The sequence below is a fragment of the Erythrolamprus reginae genome, chromosome 4 (genome assembly GCF_031021105.1).
Source record: "Erythrolamprus reginae isolate rEryReg1 chromosome 4, rEryReg1.hap1, whole genome shotgun sequence".
NCBI classification, from domain to species: Eukaryota; Metazoa; Chordata; class Lepidosauria; order Squamata; family Dipsadidae; genus Erythrolamprus; species Erythrolamprus reginae.
Window position 1 is genome coordinate 39164173 of NC_091953.1, and position 24802 is coordinate 39188974.

The following is a 24802-nucleotide window of genomic DNA, read 5'->3' on the forward strand; positions in this document are numbered from 1 at the left end:
TGACACCCGTTCGTGGACAACCAAAGTCACAACGATCTTTGGCATCGCTACATTCTCCACTGGATGCACCGAGGATTGCAGCGGCGGCGCTCTTTCCTTGGCATTTCCTGCACGGCGGCGCTTCAAATGCCGCCTTCTGCACCGTTTGTGACAAGAGATCGCAGTCTCGGCACGTTCTGGCCTCAAATCTCCCGCTAAGAGCAGGAGTCGCGGATTACATTATTTTTATTCCCCCTTCAAGGATTTTTATTTCCCCTCCCCAAAGATCAAAGAACAGAAGCCGTGGATTATTTTTATTCCCCCTTCAAGGATTTTTATCTCCCCCCCCCCATCGCTCCACAAGGCGATTTCCACCTCGGGTGTGATCAACGCCCCCCTCCTTTCTCCCTCCCCACAACCTCGTCCTTTCTCTCCGAAATAAGGCGCCGGGTTAGGAGCCTCCAGGGCTGCACCCTTTGCACCTCCCTGGGACGAAGCTCCATTGCAAACAGTGGGAACTTAAGACTGCCGCGAACACGCCCTAGAATTTCGCCGGAGCGGCTTGCCAGCCACCGCCTCCCACTCTGCCCCCAAACCCCGGCTGCCTTTGGGGTCCCTTCCCTGCCCAATCTTTCATCGCAGGCTTTTTTTCATCATTCCAGCCGGTCAAATCAAGAGGCGTCTCGGGGCTTCCATTCCCCCACTCCACCTCGTTAGTTTCAATGCGCCCTACCCCGCTATAGAACCAAATCGCGACGCCCCCCCCCCCCCTCAGTTCCGTTCCCCCCTTTCGCCCGGTAGCCGCTTTTTTCCTTTCCCCTCAGAGGCTGTTAAGAAAGCTTCGGCGGGAAAACGGCTCCGGGCAAAAGGAGCGGGGCACTTGAAGCGAAGGGGGAGAGGGCGTGTCCTCTTCAGCCGGCCCCGCCTCTTTCTTTCAGCTTTCGGTCTTGGAGCGCCGCTAGGCTGCCAGAGGGAAGAGCCACCTGCTTCGGAGCAGTCGCGGTCGGCGCCTCCGCTCGCTCACTCCTTTCGTCCGCGCCTCCCCTTCCTCGGTCGCAGAAAGCCGCGAAGCCGCCGCTTCCTCCCCCGCGAAGCCTCCAACTTTTGCTTCTTACTCCCGTCCCCCCCCCCCCCCGCTTTGCATTGGACCCCGTTGGCTGGAAAGTTGCTGAGGAGAAGAAAGACGCCGACGCTCTCTGAAGGGGGGAATTTAAAAAAAAAAAAGCCCGCGCCCTCGTCCTTCCGTTTCTTCCCTTCGGGAGGAGCAGCGGCCGAAGTCGCCGTTAGCCTTGGCGGGGAGGCGGAATTGGAGATGCCCTCCGCCGTCGCCTCCTGCTTGCCTTGCCGGCTGCAGCGGCGAACGCCGCTCTGCTTTCTCCTGGGCTTGCTGCTGTCTGCTCTTTCCCTGCGGCCAGGTAAGCGAGTCGTTGGCGCGGGGAGGTCAACTTGCTGCTCGGCCGGGGAGAGACGCGCCTTTGAGGGACGTTTGAAACCTCGGAGGGGGAAGGCTGTTTCAATGGGTTCCGGGCTCTTTTTTTTTCTCTTTTTGGCTCTTTCTCGGCTGCTTGGAACTTTAGGGGCGGAGGGTAGAACCGAGCCGGGTGCGGGTAGCTCCGTGTATCATTCCGGCTGGTTCTGGATCCGGTTCGTTTAATCACTGTGGATTTTCCCCCCCTTCGGAAACCGCTCCGGACGAAGTTCGGCGTTTGGGTGGTTTAGAAATCGAGCCGCCTTATCTTGTGCAGGGCAAAGGAAAGGGGGGGGGGCGGGTTGATCGGAACCGATGAGGCTAAAATAACGGCCGTGTGGATTTAGATTAGCCCCCCCCCCCCCGGTTCGTGTATGCCGCAGCACGTATGCATGACTGCAATCTGTCATTTATTAAACTCATTGAGACTTTTGTGGGAAAGTCCGTCATCCTGAGGGGAACCTGAGGCGTCTTAAATCAAGGAACCTTTGAAAAATTATTCCCTCGCTTTTAAAATTAACATTTCTTTCTCGGGTTGGTTTGCTTCCCCTCCCGCCTTCCTGGCTTAAATCACGTTTTAAGGTTCCACTTTGGTGTGTTCATTTTAGGAGAGAAGCCTGTTGATCTTGGCCAGCTTTTTTTCTGACCTCATGGGCCATTAAACATTGAGTCTTTTGATAGGTGGGACTGCCCCCTTTTAAAAATTCAGATGTAAGGCTCGTTTCCCCCTCCCCCCCTTTGCAGTGTACAAATGACCAAAAAAGTTATGTACCGTATTTATTTTCCTCACTTGCTTGGGTTTTGCTATAAAAAGGAAACAAAATGTCCTGCCAGGTCCCCTTTTAGTTCTCTGGGAAGCGAGCAGGATTTGTCAGGTGCAGAACAGCTTTTATCTTTGGTGGGTTTCTCCTGCTCCTTTTAAAAGTTGCCTTACTGGTTAGGCAACAGAGAACAGAGCAAGGTGACTTCCTCTGCTCTACACATATACGCACACACAAAACACCAATAACTGTGTCCTTTAGCTCAAAAAATCACACATGCTAAGTCTTTATAGCTGGGGGGAAATGGGTGTGTGTGTGTGTGTTAGTGAAAGATCATTGAAACCAAAGGCTAGTTGAAAATTCAGAGCAGATTTGTAGGTCTTATAAGATTGATTTCAAAGGATTGCATATCATCCTAGCAAGCCTTCCAGATAAAATTATGCTTAAGTAACAGTTCAATAAATGTCTCCCTAGACTAGAACATTTTTCTGCTGTTTCTGTTTCATATCTGTATAATTCTTTATGGACTTTGCTTTTCTGTCTGTGTTGATACATCTACACATCACCTTCATGGATGCTGTCCTATTCATCTTTGTACTGTTTTTAGAATTTTAGGGACAAAAAATATACTCCTGTTAGGAATTGGTTGATTCTTTACAAATGACAGATGGTGACACTGAAAGATTAAGTCAGTTCTTGGCTTGCAGACACTGTCTTCAGGCAAAGAAGTGTTTGATCCACCTGTAATATTCTTCTTGGTGTTGTAAGATCAATTAGGATCTTGAGATCAAGGCTCTTTCAGTTCTAAAAGCACCCGTTTTGCATTAATCAACTCCATTTTGGAGCAAATTTACTCAAATCTGGTAGAATTCCTCATGTGTGTGATTTCCTACTGAAATTTTGGCTTGATTCCTATTATTTCTTAAGCTTTTGAGGAATATGTAAACAGGACTACTGAAATAGCTTGCATAGTTCTGTTTCCAGTTTTCTCTTCGGATCTATTTGCATTATGTTCCAGTACTCTGGAACAAGAGAAGCAAACTACTCTTTCTGCACTGTGCAGCCTCTTATTATTTTTGTAGAAAGAGCGTCAACCTGTGGTGACATTTTGTATTACTTGAAGAGAGCAGCTTTGTATGTCAGCATTTGAATGAATACAGAACCTTTGTAGTAGATTTAGTGTTTACACATTTGAAGAAACCCCTTATTAACTATATAAAGGCCAGCTTTTTACTCTGAATAAAGAAAGTAACTTTTAAGTACGGTATGTACATATTTAGGCACATTCATTCCAACCAGTGGTATTTTGATTAGTACAAATCTAAATTTCTAATTTCAGTTAATGAAGCTAAATTTCTTGCAATAAAATTGGACAGTGCTTCAGTTAAATTTCATTAAATGCAGTAGTATTTAATTATCGTGTCTTCAAGGAGCAGCAGGGCTGCATTTTTAAGAAAACTAATTGCACTGCAACATGGAAAGCCTGAATTCAGGGGTTCGATTAAGAATGCCATTTAATTGATGGTTGCTACAGAGTAAGCCCCACTGAAGACAGTGGGGGTTATTCAATGAAAAAAAAGTGCCACGATATAGGATAGGATAGTTTGTTCAGTCCCCAAATAGAAGTGTTTAAAAAAATAAAAGGAATAAGGTTGCCAAAAATGTTAAATATGCTTATTTGTTGGCTTAATTATTTTTGTGTCATATCAAAACCATTTTAAGTACGAAGAATCATAGGACTTTCTGCTTTGAAGTTTTTCCTCCTTAAACAAGGTAGAAATCCTTAATAGTAGTTTTTGCTTTAAAAGAGAATTTTCAAGGAATCAATGTAATTTGACTGAGATAGAAACCATTAGTAGAAAGTAAATTTAATTGAAATCAGTGGCCTTTACCAGCAGACTGAAGACTAGTGTTGCCATATGGATGCAGATAGACACATTTGTGATAACTATAAGCGTGATAGCTGAAATAGGTTTTCCTCCCAAAAATATAATTTTGGAAACAAGCCTTTCCTTCTTCTAACATTATACATACAGTATATGCCACTGAAATCTAAGTTAATCACAATTGGCCAGCGAAGGCATTTTGAAGTAGGGATTTTATTAGCCCAATGAAAACATAAACTGTACTGGAAATACAGTACTGTAGATTATTAGAAAAAGCATTAAAATGAGCAATATTGTAAGAATTTTACATAAAGCTGTGCACCTTTGCAGATATTTACTGTCCCAAGCTTACACCTTGAAGACTACTGTAGAACTGGAAAATGCGGGACACAATTACTAAAGTGATCATGGAGGAGGATGAGTGGGAGAATAGTTCAGAAAGAAGAAAAATACAACAGAAACATTAAAATTGCCAAAATACTAGACTGACCCTATGAGGGGAAAAGAGGGAGGGAGCCAGTACAAATATATTGTTTTCCTGATAGTTGACTGGTGGAATTTGATACCAATTTGCTCAGAATAGGACAGTACTCTGTGTACAAACTCATGAATATTTAGGCTATTAGTAAAACTAGATGTAATTACACATGTGTATAATAATAGTGGCAGAAGATCTTTTAATGCTATTTTCTGGGATCATGGGTGTATTGGGTATCTCTCAGATCCTTTTGATAGATTTAATGATCTTTGTTTAGTTTAACATAGCTTTTTAGTTTTGTAAAGCCTGTCATTTAATTGTTAAGTACTTAAATGTTTATTCTTTATTTATTTCTCACCATGTTCATTTCTTAACACCAAATCAAAATACTTTTCTGTACTTAATTATATGAGTTGCTAAATATTCCATAATTTAAACAAATTTAGTCACTTTTAAAAATAAGCAAGTTAAAAACAATAAGTTTATTGTAAATAAATAATTATAATATTTATATTATATCTATGTAAATAACATATCACTGCTATAATGTCAATTAGGTATATTGGCCACTATTTTAATAAATGTGAGAATTAGAAACATTGAATTGAAGAGCATTAACATGAAAGCCAATAAATCATTCTATAGACCTTTTTAAGATAGTGATGGAAAAGCTGTGGTTGTACTATTATTATGCCCAATTGATTAATTTGATTCTTTAAATTTACATAGCTGTTAATAGAAGTATTGAGAGTTACAATTCTCTATGTAAAAAAATCTGATTACTTATTCAGATGTTAATAACCTTATACATATAGGTGCTATATGGATGCTATGTACATCTTATACATATAGGTGCAATATGCTATATTGTATTTCCATACAGTTTGATGCAAGGTACCATGTAAATGTTCTATTTTGGGCATATTTTATAAAGGGAGCTAGTTTAGTTTAATGATTAAAGGAATTTATCTAAAAGTTAGAGATGGTAAGTTCTAGCCCTGTCTTTTAACTCTGTCGGAGCTAGAAAATAGCAATTGCAAACTATCTTCAAAACATGAATACAGCATGAACTTATTCATTCAGTTAACAGAGTCATGATTAACTTGAAGGCACCATCAATATATATGTATAACAAAATTAAAGAAGTGTGCACATTGCATATTTATATTAATAAGTTGATTTTTGTACTTAGTCTTTTTGCAAATAGGATTACTTTTCTCCATTTAGGGAGGTGTGTTGTTCAGGAACAGCTGGAACATCAGTGACTGCCATGCAAATTATTGTTAATTTTAATCCAATATTGTATATCAAACTTTGGTTTATAGGGAGATTATAGCGCATCTAGACAACATCTCACTCTCAGGGTTTATCTTCATTTTTTAAAAAAAAATTATTACAGTATTAAGAAAACATACTTTTTTGGTAAGTAGCGGAACTTTTCATTTCTCATTGACAGATTAATGTTTTATTCACGTTTTATTGCATCTTTGAGTTATTCTAAGAAATGTGAATGAGTTTGTGAATGAATGAAGTTAATATGTATCAACCAGTCTCTGAGTTTCATCACCTAATATCCAAATTTTATGATAGGATATTGTACAGGCATTCTAAAAGAAACCAATTATGAAATCTGTAGTAGTTAAGTTGAACCATATTCACCTAGATTGTTGATGGATTTGCATAAAGTTATTGTGCACGCTGTTAGTTAATAAATGTCATTTAACTGAACAATGTATAATTCCTATTCACACTTATTCTCATAGCTGTTAACCCAGTATTCTAGTAGAGAAGTTCTCTGTTGGATGTCTACTTCATTTATGATTCATTTTGCTTTGTGTATCTACATGTTTCTACAAAGCATGAGTAACTAGTGCCTTAGTATTTTTTCAATTAGTTTGTATTAGATTCAATTTAGAAATGAAAGTATTCATGTTTTAAGAAATATAATAACTGTAATTCCAGCAAGTTTCCAGGCATTTATTTTAAGAAAATCTGGCTACAATGTCAGTACAAAACCAACAGTAATTGATATAATTCAATGGAATATTATGCCATATATAATACAACTATGTCAATTTGATGATAATGATTAAATTTTTATGTATTTTCTAAGGAAATAATGTACTATAAATTAATTGCATTACATATTTCTTCACTGTACTAACTCTATTCTTCATACTAATATATTAGACAGTACACAAACGCACAGACACATACATGCATATAGACATAGATACACATAGATGTGTATCCAATGTTGTAGAGTCTTAAACAATTGCAATACGTTTAGCCTGCTGCTGCTGCTGATAATAATAATAATAATAATTATTATTATTATTATTATTATTATTATTATTATACTTGTATGCCGCCCCTCTCCGGAGACCAGGGGCGGTTCACAACAACAATAAAAACAATATAGATACAAATCTAATAGTTAAAACTATGACTAAAACCCATTATCTTAAAAAACAATTGATATTGCACAATCAAACAATTGATATTAACAATCATAACCACACATAACTTTTAATGGTCAGAAGGGGGGGCTTGTGCTAGTTGCCCCATGACTGACGACATAGATAGGTCTTAAGGCTCTTGCGGAAGGCGAGGAGGGTGGGGGCAGTCGAATCTCTGGAGGGAGCTGATTGCAGAGGGCCAGGGCTGCCATAGAGAAAGCTCTTCCCCTAGGCCCTGCCAGACAACATTGTGTGGTCAACGGGACCTGGAGAAGGCCAACTCTGTGGGACCTGATTGGCCGCTGGGATTTATGCGGCAGATGTATTCAGTATGTTGGTAAACCCTTTCCAATATTATTGATCCAGTTGTTATCTTCAAGACATGTGACTTTGATTACTGTTTATGTGTGTTAAGAAGAACGTTTATGCCTGTTCCACTCAAAGATAAATTCTTGCCATTGAAGCTCACTATCTGGACTACTCAGTACTCGCCAGTACTATCAACTATGGCAGGTGTAGATAATCTGCCTCCATATGTTTTATACTTCAACTACTATTAACATTAACAAACAAATAAATAAATAAATACTTTATTGTAAATATATGTACATACACAGAATACCCATGCAACAAAATTCGTATGACGCTAAAGACCAATCTCAACCATTATGGGAATAAAAGTCCAAAAATAAAGTTTGGTTTGTGCAATTTTTGGGACTGCTTTATGCATTTTATGTTAAACATTTGAAGTTTTACATTATACATTACTACTAAAATATTCCATTTTGTCCAACAATCCCAAATAACTATGGTTGTTCTTAGCTGATTATGATGTTAGTATCAGTCTAAATGAAAGACGTGTTAATATAATGCAGATTTTGAACTTTCTGTTGTGTCTAAAGTATTTTTTTATTTCAATAAAAATAAAATTTGATTATTATAACAATAAATTATTAAATGTCTATTGTATTCAAGATCCTGCCACTTAGCTTCATGTGGATAAGCTAATGGGTGTTAGAGAAATATTGTTTAAAGATATTTATCCTTGTGTTCAGCCCTACCTATATGGAGATGTCTGGGCTTTCCTAATTTTTATGTAAGAAAATATTTCATTTTTAATTAAGCCTGTCAAGTCAAACTTTTCTATGGTTTGACCCATGCAAATTTTATTACTTTATGTTGTTTGGCATACTAGATTTTTACAGAGTAGAACAGATGTAAACAAGTAATTTTATTCAGAACTTTCCTATACTGTGTATACAAAGGAACGTTTCAAAAGTTTTCTAGGTTTTTTTTCTTGATATACACAAGAATGTGGAAACATTACTTCACAGAAAGTTAGTCATGTATATGAATAATATAAGAAGACTCAAATTCAAATATCATTTAAGTCTTTTTTATTAAAGATTGCCATGGTGATTTTACTGTTTAAATACTAGCATAATACTAGCACTGGGACACCAGCAGTGAAAAATATAATATTACAGCCAATATTAACAATGGAACCATTTTACTTACATTGAGAGCATCAACATTTTGAAAATCTATAAGATGCTCCAACCATTTTAAATTACTGGTAAGTAGATGCAATTTAAAGACAATTCTCTTTAATTAAATTCCTTAAAACCCACCTCTGCCATCAGGCATGGGGGAATTGAGACATCCCCCAGGCCTATATAGTTTATGCATGGCATGTTTGTGTGTATGTCTTGCTTTTTAAATAAGGGTTTTTTAGATATTTTAAATATTAGATTTGTTGTACACTGTTTTTTTTTAATTATTGCTGTGAGCCGCCCCGAATCTATGGAGAGGGGCGGCATACAAATCTAATAAATAATAATAATAAATTAATTTATATTAGTAAAAAAAATCTGTTTGTGAGGTTGATATACCTGTGATGTTCAGATATTAGGCAATTAAATTATTATATATGCAACAATGTGAAATTACAGCTGTCAGTCCTTTAGTTAGTGTTGGCCTTCATTTTCAATGAGTTCTTCCCAAGAACCTAATATATTGGCAGAGTATAAGTGCAGATCTGAGCAGTGTGGCCTTTTGTTTTGACAGGAATTTTATCAGTGCGCAGATTTTCTAAGAGTCATCCAGGACTTTTTGGTATGGCATACAGTATGCTGATAACCACTGGTACCACCACATTTGGTTTATGCCATAATCTTCCAAATTTGTTTTTCATTTTTTAATTTCATTTATAATACTTTATGACCTTCTCCATTTTCTTTCTTCCATTCTCCTATTTCTAGATATTGTCACATTAGCTGTCTACATTTTCTTTTTTTCAATCACAGTTAATCTTTTTCAACCACAGTTAATCTAGTGCATCATGCCAAGATTTTAAGACACTAATTATTGATTGCTCATATAGCCAGCCAGACGTTTGGACTGGAATAGGCAGATGTTGCTTGATAGTGTTAAAGGTTTTCATGGAAGAATGTAAGGTGTTCCATGTAAACCACCTTTTGCAATTGACTGATGTTGATTTTGTCAATCCTGATGGTATTCAAGTGGTGCTCTAGATATTTTGGGATTGCACCAAGAAACCTATTGTTACTATCTTTGCTTTCACTTGCCATAGTCATTCTACTTCTGTTCTGCCGGACTCAACGGCATGAGCCCCAAATTAGGTGCAAAGGTATGAATCCAAACACGCACACTTGAAAAGTCAACAACACAGTTTTTATCGAAATGAAAAGAAAAGCAAAACACCCTTTTTGCAGTCAAAGGGCACACTTTCAAAGGAACAGACTTGAAGGCAGTAAAAAGCAATAAACAAACACAAAGCAATTAGCAAGCAGCCGTGAAAACGTCACAGCTACCCTTCTTCAACCGTTGGCAACTCACACACTTGACTATGGTTTAATTTCAAAGTCTTGGGATCGATGCAAAGACAGTCCTTGAGACGAAAGCCACTTCCTCTTCCTCCGAATAGATAATCTTCCACACTCAGAGGCCGGCATGAACCACACCCAACCACAGGTGAACTCTCTTATCTCTTGTAATACATACGGAGCTGCTCTTTTCTATTCATTGCCCTGTGGCTGCGTACGTCAATGAATGCTTCTTCATCTGAGTCCAGCGAAGATAAGGAGGAGGATGAATTGCTCACTAATTGCAAGGCCCCCCTCTGAGGATCCCGGTTCACATTCACTCCCTGTGTCGCTGTCAGCAGCAGACGGCAGTAACACTGGCCTCTGACACTGAAGATTCACCCACATCCTCCCCCACAGTTCTTGGTGCAGGAGCTGGCCCAGAGCCAACCACAACAATTTCTATTTGCAGAGTATTGTATTTTGTGATTTTTCTCCAGTTTTTTCTCTTGTATTTTTCTATCTCTGGGTACTTCTACACCCATTATCCATACACTTTTATTGTTACTAATATTATTATAATTATTTTGATTTTTGCAGAATTGCTGCTTAGTTACAATTTAAAAAAGAATTAAAACTATAAGCTAGAAATAATTCAGATGTTTAGCATGTTTTTCGGTGGATAAGACACACCTTTTTACTTCAAAAAAGTGCATCAAAAACTGGGTGCATCTTATACATGGAATGCTACAGAGTGAGGAGTTGGGTAGTGGGCAACAGCGGCAGCAGCAGCCTTCCCGTGCTTTTCCGGAAATCCCTGAGGCCGTCTCGCAGCTCTTGGCTGCTTTCCTCCCTGCGGGAGACTGGCAGGCATTGGCTAAGGAGCCCTCCTGGCATGCCAAAAAGCGGCTTGGGCGAGCGGTTGTGGCAGGGACCGTCTCTCTCCCTGGCTGAGGAATTCCCTCTGTCCTTTGCTTCGGCATCAGGGAGAACACAAGTGGTGTCTGCTTCACTTTCAAAGCCTCCTGTATGACCGATTCTCTCTCTGGGAGCCTCGTTCCCCCTGCCCCACGTGTCCCCCATTTCAGCCTGCACTCCAAAAGCGTTTTTCCTTCCGTTTAGGACCTGGCCCTCTTCTCTCTGGGTGGGGAGAACAGAGCCACAAGCGCTGCCTTCAAGCTCCGTGCAGGGTGGCCACAGGCACTTCTGGTATTCTTCGGTCAGACAAAGGACGTGGCAGTGGCAGAGGACGCTTGAGAACAGAAGTCAATATAGATTGCATCTATAGATTTTCCTTGATCAAGATGAGTTGTCCATATGTTCTTACAGTGGAGGAGCTGTAGGTTGCAGGATAGTTTTTTTCTGAATCCAAATTGTTTGTTAGAGAGCAGATTATTAGTTTCAAGATGGAGGGTAATTGATTGGTTTATAATTGATTCCATGACTTTGCATGGGACGCAGCATAGTGATATTGGTCTGCAGTTATCTACAAGAGAGTGGTCTCCTTTTTTGAAGATGGGGATGACCATTGCTTTCAACCATAGCTTAGGAAGTGTGCTGGTGCTGAAGGATTTTTCAAAAATTATGCTCAGAGGTTAGGCTATAGCAGAAGAGAGCTTTTTTAGGAAGTACAGTATGCACATAAAATGTCTGTCCGACTGATAGAGAAGGTTTAAGATCACGTAATGCTTTTTCAACTCGGCCTTCAGTGAAGTCTATTTGGGTTAGGTCATTTCGAGAGTTTGAGGTGTGAGAGATGAACTTAGGGGATGAGCCGTTGCTGTTATCAAAGACAATGCCAAAGAATGAGTTGAGGAGGTTAGCTTTAGATGAATTATCATGGTATTCTTTGTTGTTGGGTCCTTTGAGAGGTGGAATAGGTCTAGAGTCATTTTGGATGATAGACATATTGTTCTAAGCCAGGGCAGAAACATATAAACAGTGCTTCTTTTCCTTTCTTTAATTTCTTATGCTTACTACTTTCTTTCTCTGTTGGTGGAACATTGTTTAGAATAGAATAGAACAGAACATAGAACAGAACAGAATAGAATAGAATAGATTTCTTTTATTGGCCAAGTGTGGTGGGACATACAAGGAATTTGTCTTTGGTGCATATGCTCTCTGTACATAAAAGAAAATATACACTTGTCAAGAATCATGAGGTACAACACTTAATGATTGTCATAGGGGTCAAATAAGCTGGATTTGGGTGAAACTACTTTGGTCTTCAAACCTGGCAAGTTTAAGGCTTGTGGACTTCAATTCCCATTCATAAAGTAGCATGACTGGTGGAGGAATTCTGGGAGCTGAAGTCCACAAGTTTTGAAGCTGTCAAGTTTGAAGTTTATAAAAAGTATTCTGCTACACTGGTATTTTATTAAACAATATTATATTACACCATTTGGTTCAGAATACTTTTTCCCTTGTTTTCCTCCTCTAAAATCTGGTTATGTCTTATATATCAGTGCGTCTTATACACTAAAAAATACGGTAAATAGAATAGCACAGGGTAGTTAAGATATTTTACCCAGCATTATACTCATGCTTTCAATTTTTTTGCCATTTAAATGCAATGAAAATCTTAGTGCTCTTAAATAGATAAATTATATTTAATAAATTACTTACTAAATAATTAATACTTATTTAATGTTAAATTAATTTCTAAGAGTATTAGCAAATACTCTTAATAATCTTAATTAATACTGTTAATAATTAATTGTTTTTACAATTGTACTAATATTAAAGAAATACTTTATACTCCAGTTCCAATATTAAAGATCAGGCATTACAAGTTATTTCAGTAAAACACTTGAAGAGCTTCCATACCTTAACATACTGTATCATTCTACGGAGAGGGCGGCATACAAATCCAATAAATAAACAAACAAACAAATAAATAAATAAATCATATTCTTCACAGGGTAAGGCCATCATTTTCAATGATTCTGTGATGGATATATGTTAAGATATGAAAGTCAGATTTCTAAGCAATAATTTGTTTTCCATTGTGTATACAGTAAATACATTGAATTTAAAGCTAATGGGATTTACATTAACATAAATAATGACAGGTTTACATTCAGATAGTAAATAGAACTGGGAAAATACTTTTTTTGCAGTAATGTTTGCAGGATTGAAAATAAGATTTTAAATTATACATAAAAAGCTAAGTTCTATTTGAGTTGTTACTACCGCATTTCCTTTCACTTTATATATATTAACTCCCTTGTTTCATACCTACTTACTGGGAGGGCATGGGGGGTGTTCAGCTCAAAGGTCCCATCCTCCATGTCCTCCCAGTAAGTAGGTATGAAACAAGGGAGTTAAGAAAGAATGAGCTGGAAAAGCAAGATCCATAACAAGTTACTGGCATTTGAGCATGACAGCCAAAAAAAGTGGTACCAAATATGGGCCTCAGCCAAGAGAGGCTAAGGATCAGAATCTAAGAATACTGGAGCCAGAGTAATGACCCAGCCAGACGCACTGGGTTCTTCCAGAACCCAAAGGAAGCACGGATAGAGGCAGAGGTGAACAACAAATTGGGAAGTAGGCACTGCCAGTTATGGCAATCTTGGTGATTCAGCAGATTTTGTACATTAAACCCAAGATCACTGCTATTTTGAGTGTCTGTTGAATCCAGCTATGGACATATTTGATATATAGTTTCTACTGAAGTAAAATAATCTTATTGTATACTAAAAATAAGCATTTGCAGCCCATTAGTATTAGCTACAAAATCATGCCTTTACAAATATTTAGCACTGGATATTTTGCATAACAAATCAATTAACAAATATAAAGTTTTTGACTCATTTTTTAAAGTTGGTCGCTCCTCTAGTTTTTGGACTTGTGTGACAAACAGATCTTGTTTTAGACCCTATTTATACATAAGTTGCATTCTGATTCTTTTGCAGAAAAAGCTTTATCTTGAAGATCAGGATGGTTCGCTCTTTTCCTTTTTTTGTTTTTGTTTGTTTGTTTCTGTTCCCAGCCCTTGAAGACTGAGCTTCCCCTCGGATACTTCTGGTGGTTATTACCATCTTTTACCTTATTTCTATTTTTTAGGCATTATTGTGTATTATTGTTATAAGGCGCTTTATATTATATACTTTTCCTGAGTAGCTTTGGATTGCAACACTGTAGGAACAAATTAAATAAATAACTGAGCAAACAAACATTTTTTCGGAGTAGGAATGAATGTAATTCATAGTTGTCTTTCCAGTAGAGAAACCCTAGCAAGTTTTAAACAGACAGCTTTGCAGGATGGTAATGGAGGTAGTGGCTTCACCTTGATGCATATTAAAGAACCCATTTTCCCAATTTATTTTGTGTCATTTGCCATGAAAATACTGTCAGTATATGCTTAGGCAAAAAAGCTACACCAATTCAGCAATTACAGTTTAAGACCAGATTTAATTCATATAAACTGAATATCTATGTGCAATTTTTATGTTTTATATTTCTTCCACAACTGTATTTATCATGGTACTTTAGAGATGTTATTTTTTACTGCTAAATGCCCCTTTCTTTCTGTAATTTCTTTCAGTGTAGGGGTTATGATCAATATATAAATTTGTATAAACATTATCAGCAACTTTTTGCTGTAGATATCTGATGTTGGTCTGAAAGTTTAGGAATACAGTAGTTCATTTTGGTTTGAGCTTCTTTTTGAGATCCACCTTGCTTTAGATAAATTCCAAATTACTCCAAAGGTTGGATCAGGATTTGCTAAAGTATACAAACACTTTTAAAGAAAATATGGAATATAATTGTACAGAATGTAGTAATTACTCTCGAATGATAAAGTTCCATTTTAATTGATAAATTGATTAATAAGTGCAATTGATAACTAAACTTCCATTGACATTGAGTTGGAGAAATCTAACTTTTTCTGAAAGTACTTAATGTTTTTAACTCAAACCAGCCTTCTGAAACTAAGATCACAGTCCTGCTTAAATCACAGTGTGTGTTTTTTTGTTATTATATGCGTGCCTCTTCAGGAGTATACCACTGAGGAGAATAACATGCTAACCATATACTAACACTATATGAGCTCTCTAATGCTTGCTTTAAATGTAAATATTTTTCTTGTTCTTGCTGTGTCTCTCATGTGAATTATTAACAAATTCGCTGTAGATTTTATGTGAATGATTACTACCACAAAGCTACTTTAGCTCGCTTAGCTTGGATAAAACTTTTGAGAATAATAGTTCAGTTTCTGATATTGAAGGCTGCTAAGATGTTCAGATGCATCAAGCATCATGATAGCAGAGATCATCTTACAATGTGATCATCTCATCTAATATGATCAACTAGTTTCTAGGACAAAAAGATGGCTGAATTCTAAGAGAAATAATTTTAAAAATTTCCTCAGTGTTTATGCCCTGTGTACTGAAAGCAGTTGTAGATAACAAATTTATGGTATACTCAAATTTTCAGCTGTGTTATTGTTTTTTCCATATAAATCATTTCATGATTGCTTTCTTTAATAAAGCTAAAACCATTCTATGGTGTAAGAAGAATTTATCTCTTGTCTCCAGTTCAACATCCCTACATATGTGTAAGATACATATAATTGCAATACATTAGTGATTGGCAAGAATGTGCAAATATTATGTATATATCTTCAATTCTAAAACCAGAACCTTATTTTTTTTTAAAAAAAATACCAGACAGTGCCCAGTATAATTTGAATTGCCATGGCTGTTAATTATTATTATCTAGCATCGCAATTGCTCATCAGAATGAATTTGTTAGAAGAACCATGACTTTTTCTTCATTCTGATGTATTGTATTTTTCGGTGTATAAGATGCACTGGTGTATAAGACGCAACTAGATTTTAGAGGGGGAAACCAAGGAAAAAAGTATTATGAACCAAAAGGTGTAGTATTAAATTGTAATAAAATACAAGAGTAGCAGAATACTTATTAAAACCATGTACACTTTTTACAAACTTCAAACTTGACAGCTTCAAGACTTGTGGACTTCAACTCCCAGAATTCCTCCATCAGTCATGCTGACTCAGAAATGGGAATTGAAGTCCACAAGCCTTAAACTTGTCAGATTTGAAGACTCTTGCACTCCTAACCCCTAACTCAAGCAAATAAAACAAACAAGGACAATTCATTTTCTTAGTTGTTCCTTTAGAAATGGCTAGTGACAGAAATGGCTAGTGATAGAATCATTTACAATTACAGTTCCCTGCTGAAGTTGTCTTAATATTACTATTATACCATGAGGTTCTCAGAGACCCCTCTCTTGAATACTCCAATATTCACAAATGAAGTGCATGGAAATATAATGTGATGATGATGATAAACCTGAAATACTCCTTAAAAGGAGTGTTTCTAGAGCAGGAACCTCCAACGTTGGCAACTTTTAAGAGTTGTGGACTACAACTCTCAGAGTTCTTCAGCCACCTTTGCTGGCTGAGGAACTCTGGGAGTTGAAGTCCACAAATCTTAAAGTTGCCAAGGTTGGAGACCCCCATTTTAGAGCACTAAAGAAAACTCCTGTTTTCCTTGAGAGAGAAGGTTTAAGAAGCTGCAAGATTTACCGGGAAGTTATAAACTGGGAACACATCTTATTCCCTCCCCCCCTTATCTATTCTTATCTTTCCGTTCCCACAATGATCCACTGTTTCGGTTGGGCCACTCAGGTGAGAAAACCGGCTGGCTTCGGACCGGAAGTGCTTGGAACAGTGCAGGCTTTGCACTTTTCTCAATGGCAGCTTGAAGATCCCTTATTTTCTTCCCTGGCAGGTCCTGGAATATGGGTTCGTTCAGTCTCCTGAGCATAGCCGCTGTTGCCGCCATGGAAAGGCAGCTGCAGGGGACAGGCTTATTTTCCCTTTTTCTGCCTTTTTATGGCAGGAATGGCGGCAACGGCGCTTGGGAGACTGAACGAGCCCACCCTGCGCAGGAGCATCTTGGAGCACCTTCGCAGCGATTGGCAAAGGCGCTCCAAGCAGAGGGTGCCAGCTGCAGAATTCCTGAGCTAAGGCAGCTTTGCTCGGAGCACCATCGCTGATCGCTGTGCCCCTCCCAAAAACACCCCCAAAGGCAGGAGATTGGGGTGGGGGCTAATGGAGCCGAGCTCCATCTGCCGGATGATCGAAGCTGCCCCATGTGCTCCTCCGCCGACTGGGTGCCACGCGCCCCACTCATCCCCGGGTTCAAGCTGCCGGCCTCCAGCTGATGACTGCCAGGCAGCCTTGGGGACAGTCGCCACCGCTGCTGGGGCAGTGCCGGCAGGGACTCTGGGAGGAACACCTGGAAAGCCTGCTGCCAGGCAGTTGAGGCAAGGCGCATGGCAGCAGCTTCCAAGAAGTGGGCGGGTGTCCCCTCAACGTATCCAGCCAGCAGAGGAGCCGAGGGGCAGCTTCAATCATCTGGCGGGCGCCAGCTGCAGAATTCCTGAGCTCAGGCAGCTTTGCTCATAGCGCCTTCACCCACTGCTGCACCCTCCCAAAGGGCCGCCGAAGGCGGGCGATTGGGGGGGGGCTGATGGAGCCAATCCCCGTCCCGTCGATGATCGAAGCCTCCCCACGGGCTCCTACGCCGGCTAGATGCATTGAGGTAATGTCCACCCACTTCTCCAAAGTTGCTGCCGCGCGCCCCACTCATCCCCGGGGCTGAGCCGCCGGCCTCCAGCCGATGCCTGCCAGGCGGACCTTGGGGATAGCCACCCCCGCGGCTGCTGACCCCCGCCCACATCCGGTGTATAAAATCCACCTTAGGTAAAAAGGTACATCTTATAAACCAAAAAATACAGTAGTTATAAAAGCATCAATCTATCCTCCTGTAGTTCTTTTAAAGTAAATTTCAGTTTATTGTTAGTCTTCCACTATGGCATGTAGGCAGTTAACAACATTTCCCTATTACATGCCTGTTATTCAAACCAAACTGATATCTTAGAAAAGGGAAATTGATTTTCCTCTGTCAATGAATAAATCCACCATTGGCTGCTCCTACAATATTTTTTTCATAGCTGATTCACATTCACATTCTTAAAAGTTGTGCTGCTCTAGTTTCATGTCTCTTTTTAATTTGACAGTTCGTTCCTCACTGACTCAAGCATATTTTATTTTTCAAGACACTTATTCTAAAATTGATCTATTTTTCCCCACTGTGGTATTGGCTTGAAAGTTCATGATAGGATATTTAGCGCAGTAACTGAAAATTTAGGGTTTATTTGCTTCAGATACTTTTGTACATGAAGGAGAACATAATATGCAAAGAGAAGAAGGATATATTTTAAACAGCTCAGCTAGGAATATGCAATTAACAGTTTTTGGCTGAGAATATAACTAAAAGGTAGAAAATGAGTCTGTACAAATTGCTACGATTATCTCATCACAGTTGTTTTATGTTTAATTAAAATACAAAGAAATCCCTTAACACAGATTTGTGGTTTGGTGGCAGTTTTTAATGAGACTTTTGTGAAAGACATGTCTTTATAGATACTTATCTTTATTAGTTTTGAGATCAGCATATATTTAATTAAAATGCATAGCTATTGAAGTCTGTGATGTTTGTTTCTGTATTTGTTGGTTCATTTTTCTGGCTACAGTTTGTAATCTAATTCAATTATATTGCTATTCAAAAGCATTGTACTTTTTTTCTGAACCCTCTTGCAATTCATCTTGTATTATGAGCATTTGCTAGAATATTGAAATATCTTACTCTTTTAGGATGTGAGCATTTGGACAAATATTTATATGATGGAATCCCACATCTGGTATCTTGCAGACTAGAGGATAATTGTAATGTGCTTTATAATTTTTGCATAGCAGAGTCTGTGTACAAATATGCAAATTAAGACATTGTGGCTTATCCACAGACTGTAATGAAATATCCTGGATTAACTATTATGCAGTGTAAAGAAGCAGCTTGTAAAATGTCTTATCCTTTTGCTTCAGCAGTTAACACCTTTTTTTCTGGCCAACAGTACATTTAACTTTTGAGTGATGTATGGGTCATAGTCACAAAAAAAAGCAAACAAGATACGTGAGCTATCAAATGATTTTTGTTTTATTTGAATACAAATGCATTTTAAATTAATTGCCGTATTTTTCGGACTGTAAGACGCACCTTAGTTTTTGGGGAGGAAAATGGGGCAAAGAATGCTTACTGGGTATTCATCTGGCTAACGTCCTTAGTCTGGTCAGCTTCAGCACATTATTTTATCCCCTGGTTAAGAGCTTTAAAAAACCTTTATTCTGAGATTGTAACAATGAAAGAGCTTGCAAGCCAGTAAGAGCTGAGAACATCATTGGCACTTGGAAAGAAACAGTTGGAGCAAGTAGAGCAATGGAAAATACGCTGCAAAGACTTAGTGCTTGGAAAACATTCTTTGTAGAGAGTAATAATGAAAGAGTTTGGGAACATTAATAGCACCTGGTTAGGGCTGGAAAGAAACATCTGGAGCAAGTAAAGCAATGAAAAAAACCCTACAAAGACAGGATTTGGAGAACATTCTTGGCAGAGGGTAACAATGAAAGAGCTTTCAAGCCGGTAAAAGCTAGGGACATTGTTAGCACCTGGATAGGCTGGAAAGAAACTTATTCGGAACAAGTTAGAACAATGAAAAAAACACTGCAAAGATGTGGGGCTTGGAAAGCAATCTTTACAGAGAGAAGCAATGAAAGAGGCTGCAAGGTAAGAGTTGGGAAGATTGTTGGCAGCTAGTTAGGGCTGGGAGGGAGCTACATTCAGAGTATAAGACGTACCCCAATTATAAGCCTCTTTTAGGGAGGAAAAAGGTGCGCCTTATACACTGAAAAATATGGTACATGAAATAGACTAGTACAATTGCTTGTTTACATGCTTAGAATTTTTCCTTCTATCCTATTAATATCTATTGGAGATATAACACTTTATTTGTACCGGCTCTTGTGTGTCCTCTAACTATATAAATCTTCTGATAGTCTTGGGAAGCTGAATCAACTAACTTAACAGAGTTTGCTTCATGTTCTAGAATTTTGTTTTTATAATACAGGTAGTCCTCAAAATATGAACATAATGGAGCCTGCTCACTAGGTTCATAAGTTAAAAAAATTCATTAAATGAATCCAACAGCTTATTAGATGAATGAAGATCTGACTTGCTTCAAGGCCACCGCCAATCAGCTGTTTCTGCCTCTACTGATAAGTTGTTTCAGATACAGCTGAAGGATGAACTAAATTGCCTCTAAGCAGCTCCATTTCAAGTTTTTTAAAAATAAAATAAAATCCCATTTGCTGCTAATCAGAGGGGGGTGCAGAGGTAATTTACAGAACTCTGATTGCAGTTGCTTTTTAAAAAATTGCCACCTAGCTTAAGAGTCTCCAGCCAGCCACCCAGTGGCGGAGGGGAAGGGATTTTATAGAACTCCTGGTTTGCAATAGTAACAGAAATGGAAGTGATTTTGAGGTCATCTAGTCCAACCCATTGCTCTCAAAAGAATATTTCTGATAAATGCCTTATCTTCTTAAAAGCCTCCACTGATGGGGCACTCCTAACTTCTGGAAGTAATTTAGTCTTTAAAAAAAACAACCACTGCCCTGATCGGCACAAGCCTCTCCAGGCAAAATCCAAAAACGCATTAATAATAATAATAATAATTATTATAATAATAATAATAATAATAATAATAATAATAATAATAATATTGTCATTGTCAAAAACAACGAATTGTCATTGGCAACGAAAGTCGTGTGATACCCAGAGACCAGTCCTACCATACATAAAATCAGAATAGGTAAATTTAAAAGTAGAATAAAAAATAGAATAAAAAATAGAATACATGTCCCCCTATTACAAATTCCCCACTCTGAACCACTCAACCATCTACTTGACAAACCGAGTAATATTGTCCAACAGTTCACTGATGGTGACCCTTTAGTTCGTTGTTAAGTGCGAGTATAGCTCTGGGATAAAAACTATTCAGGAAACGTGTGGTCCGAGTTCTAGTTGTTCTATATTTTCTGCCAGAAGGTAACAATACAAAGAAATTGTAAGCAGGATGAGAAGAGTCTTTGAGAATAGTATGCACCTTCCTAGAACAGCGAGATGTGAAGATGTCATCCAGGGCGGGTAGCTGGAGCCCAATGATGTTCTGGGCAGTTTTAATAATTCTGTGTCGAGCTTTTTTGTTCGCTACAGAACTTCTCCCATACAAAGCTAGAATGCCGTATGTCAAGACACTCTCAATGGTGCTGCGATAGTAGGACAACAGTAGATGCTGAGATAAATTTATCTTCCTGAGCATTCTCAGGAAGTACAGCCTCTTTTGTGCCTTCTTTACAAGCATATTAACATTCATAGTCCATGAGAGGTCATCTGCGATATAAGTGCCCAGAAATTTGAAACTACCAACCCACTCCACCTCTTCGCCATTTATGTACAATGGTGAATATACATCTTCCTCCTAAAGTCAATTTAGTTTTCTTGGTGTTAAGTGTAAGATTGTTTTCTTTACACCATAATGTTAGCCCTTGCACTTCATTTCAGAAACTTCAGATCTTGCAGAATGCAGCTGCGAGAGCAATCATGGGCTTTCCCAAATATGCCCATATTACACCAACACTCCGCAGTCTGCATTGGTTGCCGATCAGTTTCCGATCACAATTCAAAGTGTTGGTTATGACCTATAAAGCTCTTCATGGCACCGGACCAGATTATCTCAGGGACCGCCTTCTGCTGCACGAATCCCAGCGACCAGTTAGGTCCCACAGAGTGGATCTTCTCCGGGTCCTGTCAACTAAAGAATGTCGCTTGGCGGGACCCAGGGGAAGAGCCTGTGGCGGCCCCGACCCTCTGGAACCAACTCCCCCCAAAGATTAGAATTGTCCCCACCCTCCTTGCCTTTCGTAAGCTGCTTAAAACCCACCTCTGCCGTCAGGCATGGGGGAATTGAGACCCTCTTCCCCCTAGGCCTTTACAAGTCTGCGGGGAGGGGCGGCATACAAATCTAAGTAATAAATAATAAATAAATTCTATGCATGGTATGTATGTATGTATGTTTGGTTTTTTATATTAATGGATTTTAATTGTTTCTAATATCAGACTACTATTGTACACTGCTTTATTGTTGCTGTTAGCCGCCCCGAGTCTCCGGAGAGGGGCGGCATACAAATTCAATAAATAAATAAATAAATAAATTTCTATAAGCAGACTCATTGTTCTTATTAATGAGCCCCACCACTGTCGTATCGTCTGCAAATTTAATAATTGCATTGGTGTTATACAGTGGGATGCAATCATGTGTACAAAGAATAAAGGAAAGGGCTTAGCACACAACCCTGGGGAACTCTTGACTGAATTGTGCCATTGCGACCTCTCTGTGGCACTAGACCCCATAGAGCTCCATGGTTCAACGAGGAGCTCCAGGTATTGAAACGCCAGAAGAGACGTCTAGAGAAACGATGGAGGAAGAGTAAATCCAAATCCGACCGAACACTTGTAAGAGCTCATATTAAGACTTCTATTATAGTTCTGTTGCTTTAGATTTTTTTCTCCCGTAAAAAAACTGCCTAATTACGAGCATGGTAAAAGTTAGCTGATTTTTCTAAATATAACACTCACCAATGATATATTAAAATAAGTTTCATATGTAAAATTAGTAAAACAAAAGAGAATCCCTAGATTCCACCCTTGTGGACAATAGGGATAAAAGGAAGGTGTTGCCTTATATGCATAGGGGAGCAGATTGCCGTACAACACCTTACTTTCTCAGGCATCCTTTTAACCATGATTCCAGCCCTACTGGTCACTGATATCAAAGATCTTACTACCAGAGATCATCCACAGGACAGGTCCGGAGACAGGGACAGAGGCAGGCAATATACCCAGGCTAGGTGTCCATTTCAAGGAACCAGCAATTGGTCTTTTTACAAATCTAAGTGATTTCTGATCAGATGCCCTCATTGGAGGTTGGTTTACATCTATTTCTCTATCAATGGGCGGTAACTACCTCAGATGCCTCAGCGCTTCAGATAGTGAGACTCAGCCTCACATTGGAGTTTATTTCCAGACACCTTATTTGGTGCTCTGTCCCTATCAATCCCATCAAGTGACAGCTCATAGAAAACAAAATCCAATACTTGCTGGACATAGAACCTTAGAGACAGTTCCCTCAGTACAAGAAAGACTAGACTTTTACTCCAGCTTATTTCTAAATCCCACAAGCTGGGGGGGGGGGGGATGGATAGCTATTCTAGACTTGAAACAGCTCAACATTCACTTAGCAAACAAGCACTTCAAAATGCAATAACTGAAATCAATCCTGGTTTGCATCAGACAGAACGATCTATTAACATCTATAGATCTCAAAGAAGCCTACCTTCATATGCCTATCTGACCATTGCACAGATGGTTTCTAGATTTTGCTTTGCAGGGATTCACTACCAATACATGGCCCTGCCATTCAGCCGGCCATCGACCCCTCACACCTTCACCAAGCTTTTGGCAGCAGTGGCGGCAAATCTTAGAACAAGACCAATAAGGCTTCAATGTTATTTGAATGACATCATTATCAAGTCTTTCTCCTCTGCAAGAACACGAGGAATTTTTAATCATTATTCAAAGCCTACAAGACCATGGCTTCTCCGTCAACATCACCAAAAGCCCTCTAACTCTGACCACCAGCTTTCTGCACCTGGGTGCGATGATCATCATCGAGACCTGCAAAGTCTTTTTATCACATGACCATCTAGCCAGTATCCTGTCTCTCTTCAGAAGAGTTTGGAGGTTGAGATCAGTTCCATTGGCTGACCTTTCTCGGTATCTGAGGAAAATGATCTCCTGTATTGATATGATGCCTTGGGTGAGACTACATGCTTGTTCTCTCCCAGGGTCCCTGCCACCACATCAGAAGGCAAAACGTAGCAACTCCAGGACCAAAGTTAGGGTTCCGTCGACAGTCCTACAATCTCTACGTTGGTGGACATCCAGCGCCTTGAAAAAAGGCTATATATTGAAAGAACCCACCCATATGACAATAACTACAGAGGCCAGTCTCTTTGAGTGGGGACCTCACACCTAGTCCCAAGTGACTCAGGATTGTTGGAGCTCATCGGACTTGTCCAAAAACACAAACTGTTGGAGTGTGAGCTATTCATCTAGCTCTCTGGCATTTCAAACATCTAGTGTTCAACCATAGGCCACAGAAGTTAAGCCATGTTTGTACTCTTCCACAGCACATATAGAAAGAACATTCATGTAAGATCAATGTTCCTTCTCTTTCTGCTGGCCATTCAGGGTCAGTAATTAACTCTGTTCCTGATATGCTGGGAATGAACTCATTCTCCCTTTAGCCAGTCTCCAAGGAAGAGTCACAAGGGAGACATCACAAAGGAAGACTTTAAATACTGTTACAAATCATAATCAGAAGTCTTCCTATGGTGTTCTTTAACAGATTCACAGTCAGATAGCAATAGACTTGCATACCTCTCCATAGTGCTTTACAGCATTCTCCAGCAGTTTACAATGTCAGCACATTACCCCCAACAATCTGGCTCTGCATTTTACTTGAAAAATAAATAAATAAAACAAATATCAATACGATGTAGACATTTTTACAATGAATATACAACCTGGATAAAAATGCATTGGCTTCAGTGCAATATTATTTCCATGTACCGTGGACATACCACACCAACAGAAATCTTACACAGATAAGTAACAGAACATCTAGGCCAGTTTAACTTCAATGTCTAAAAAAAGGAATAGCCTTTATTATTGCTACATGACTGTAACTGAAGATGCTGCCCTTCAAAGTAAAGATGTTTTTGGATAAAAATAAGTGACTGTAACTTAACTATAGCAGATGTGTAATACTATTTCTGCAGAAATACAGTATTGCTATAAAATCTGAGTACAAAACAGAAAAATGCCTGTTGGTTGCAATAAAGGAATAAATGGGACAGTTACAAAGATGTTAAAAGACTATAGTGATTTTAAATT

At 38.9% G+C, this 24802-nt stretch overlaps 1 protein-coding gene across 5 annotated transcripts in view; it reads left to right on the forward strand.

Moving 5' to 3' along the window:
• The first annotated feature begins 946 nt into the window (after positions 1-946).
• The window catches only part of ALCAM (activated leukocyte cell adhesion molecule), a 140072-nt gene continuing 116216 nt past the window's right edge, over positions 947-24802 (forward strand). For 2 of the 5 annotated variants that reach the window (XM_070750089.1, XM_070750092.1), the window contains exon 1: positions 947-1394. In XM_070750089.1, the coding sequence (XP_070606190.1) occupies positions 1292-1394 (103 nt within the window). In that variant the 5' untranslated portion in view covers positions 947-1291. The remainder of the gene's footprint in view (positions 1395-24802) is intronic. The other 3 variants (XM_070750091.1, XM_070750090.1, XM_070750093.1) reach the window with 3 other exon arrangements.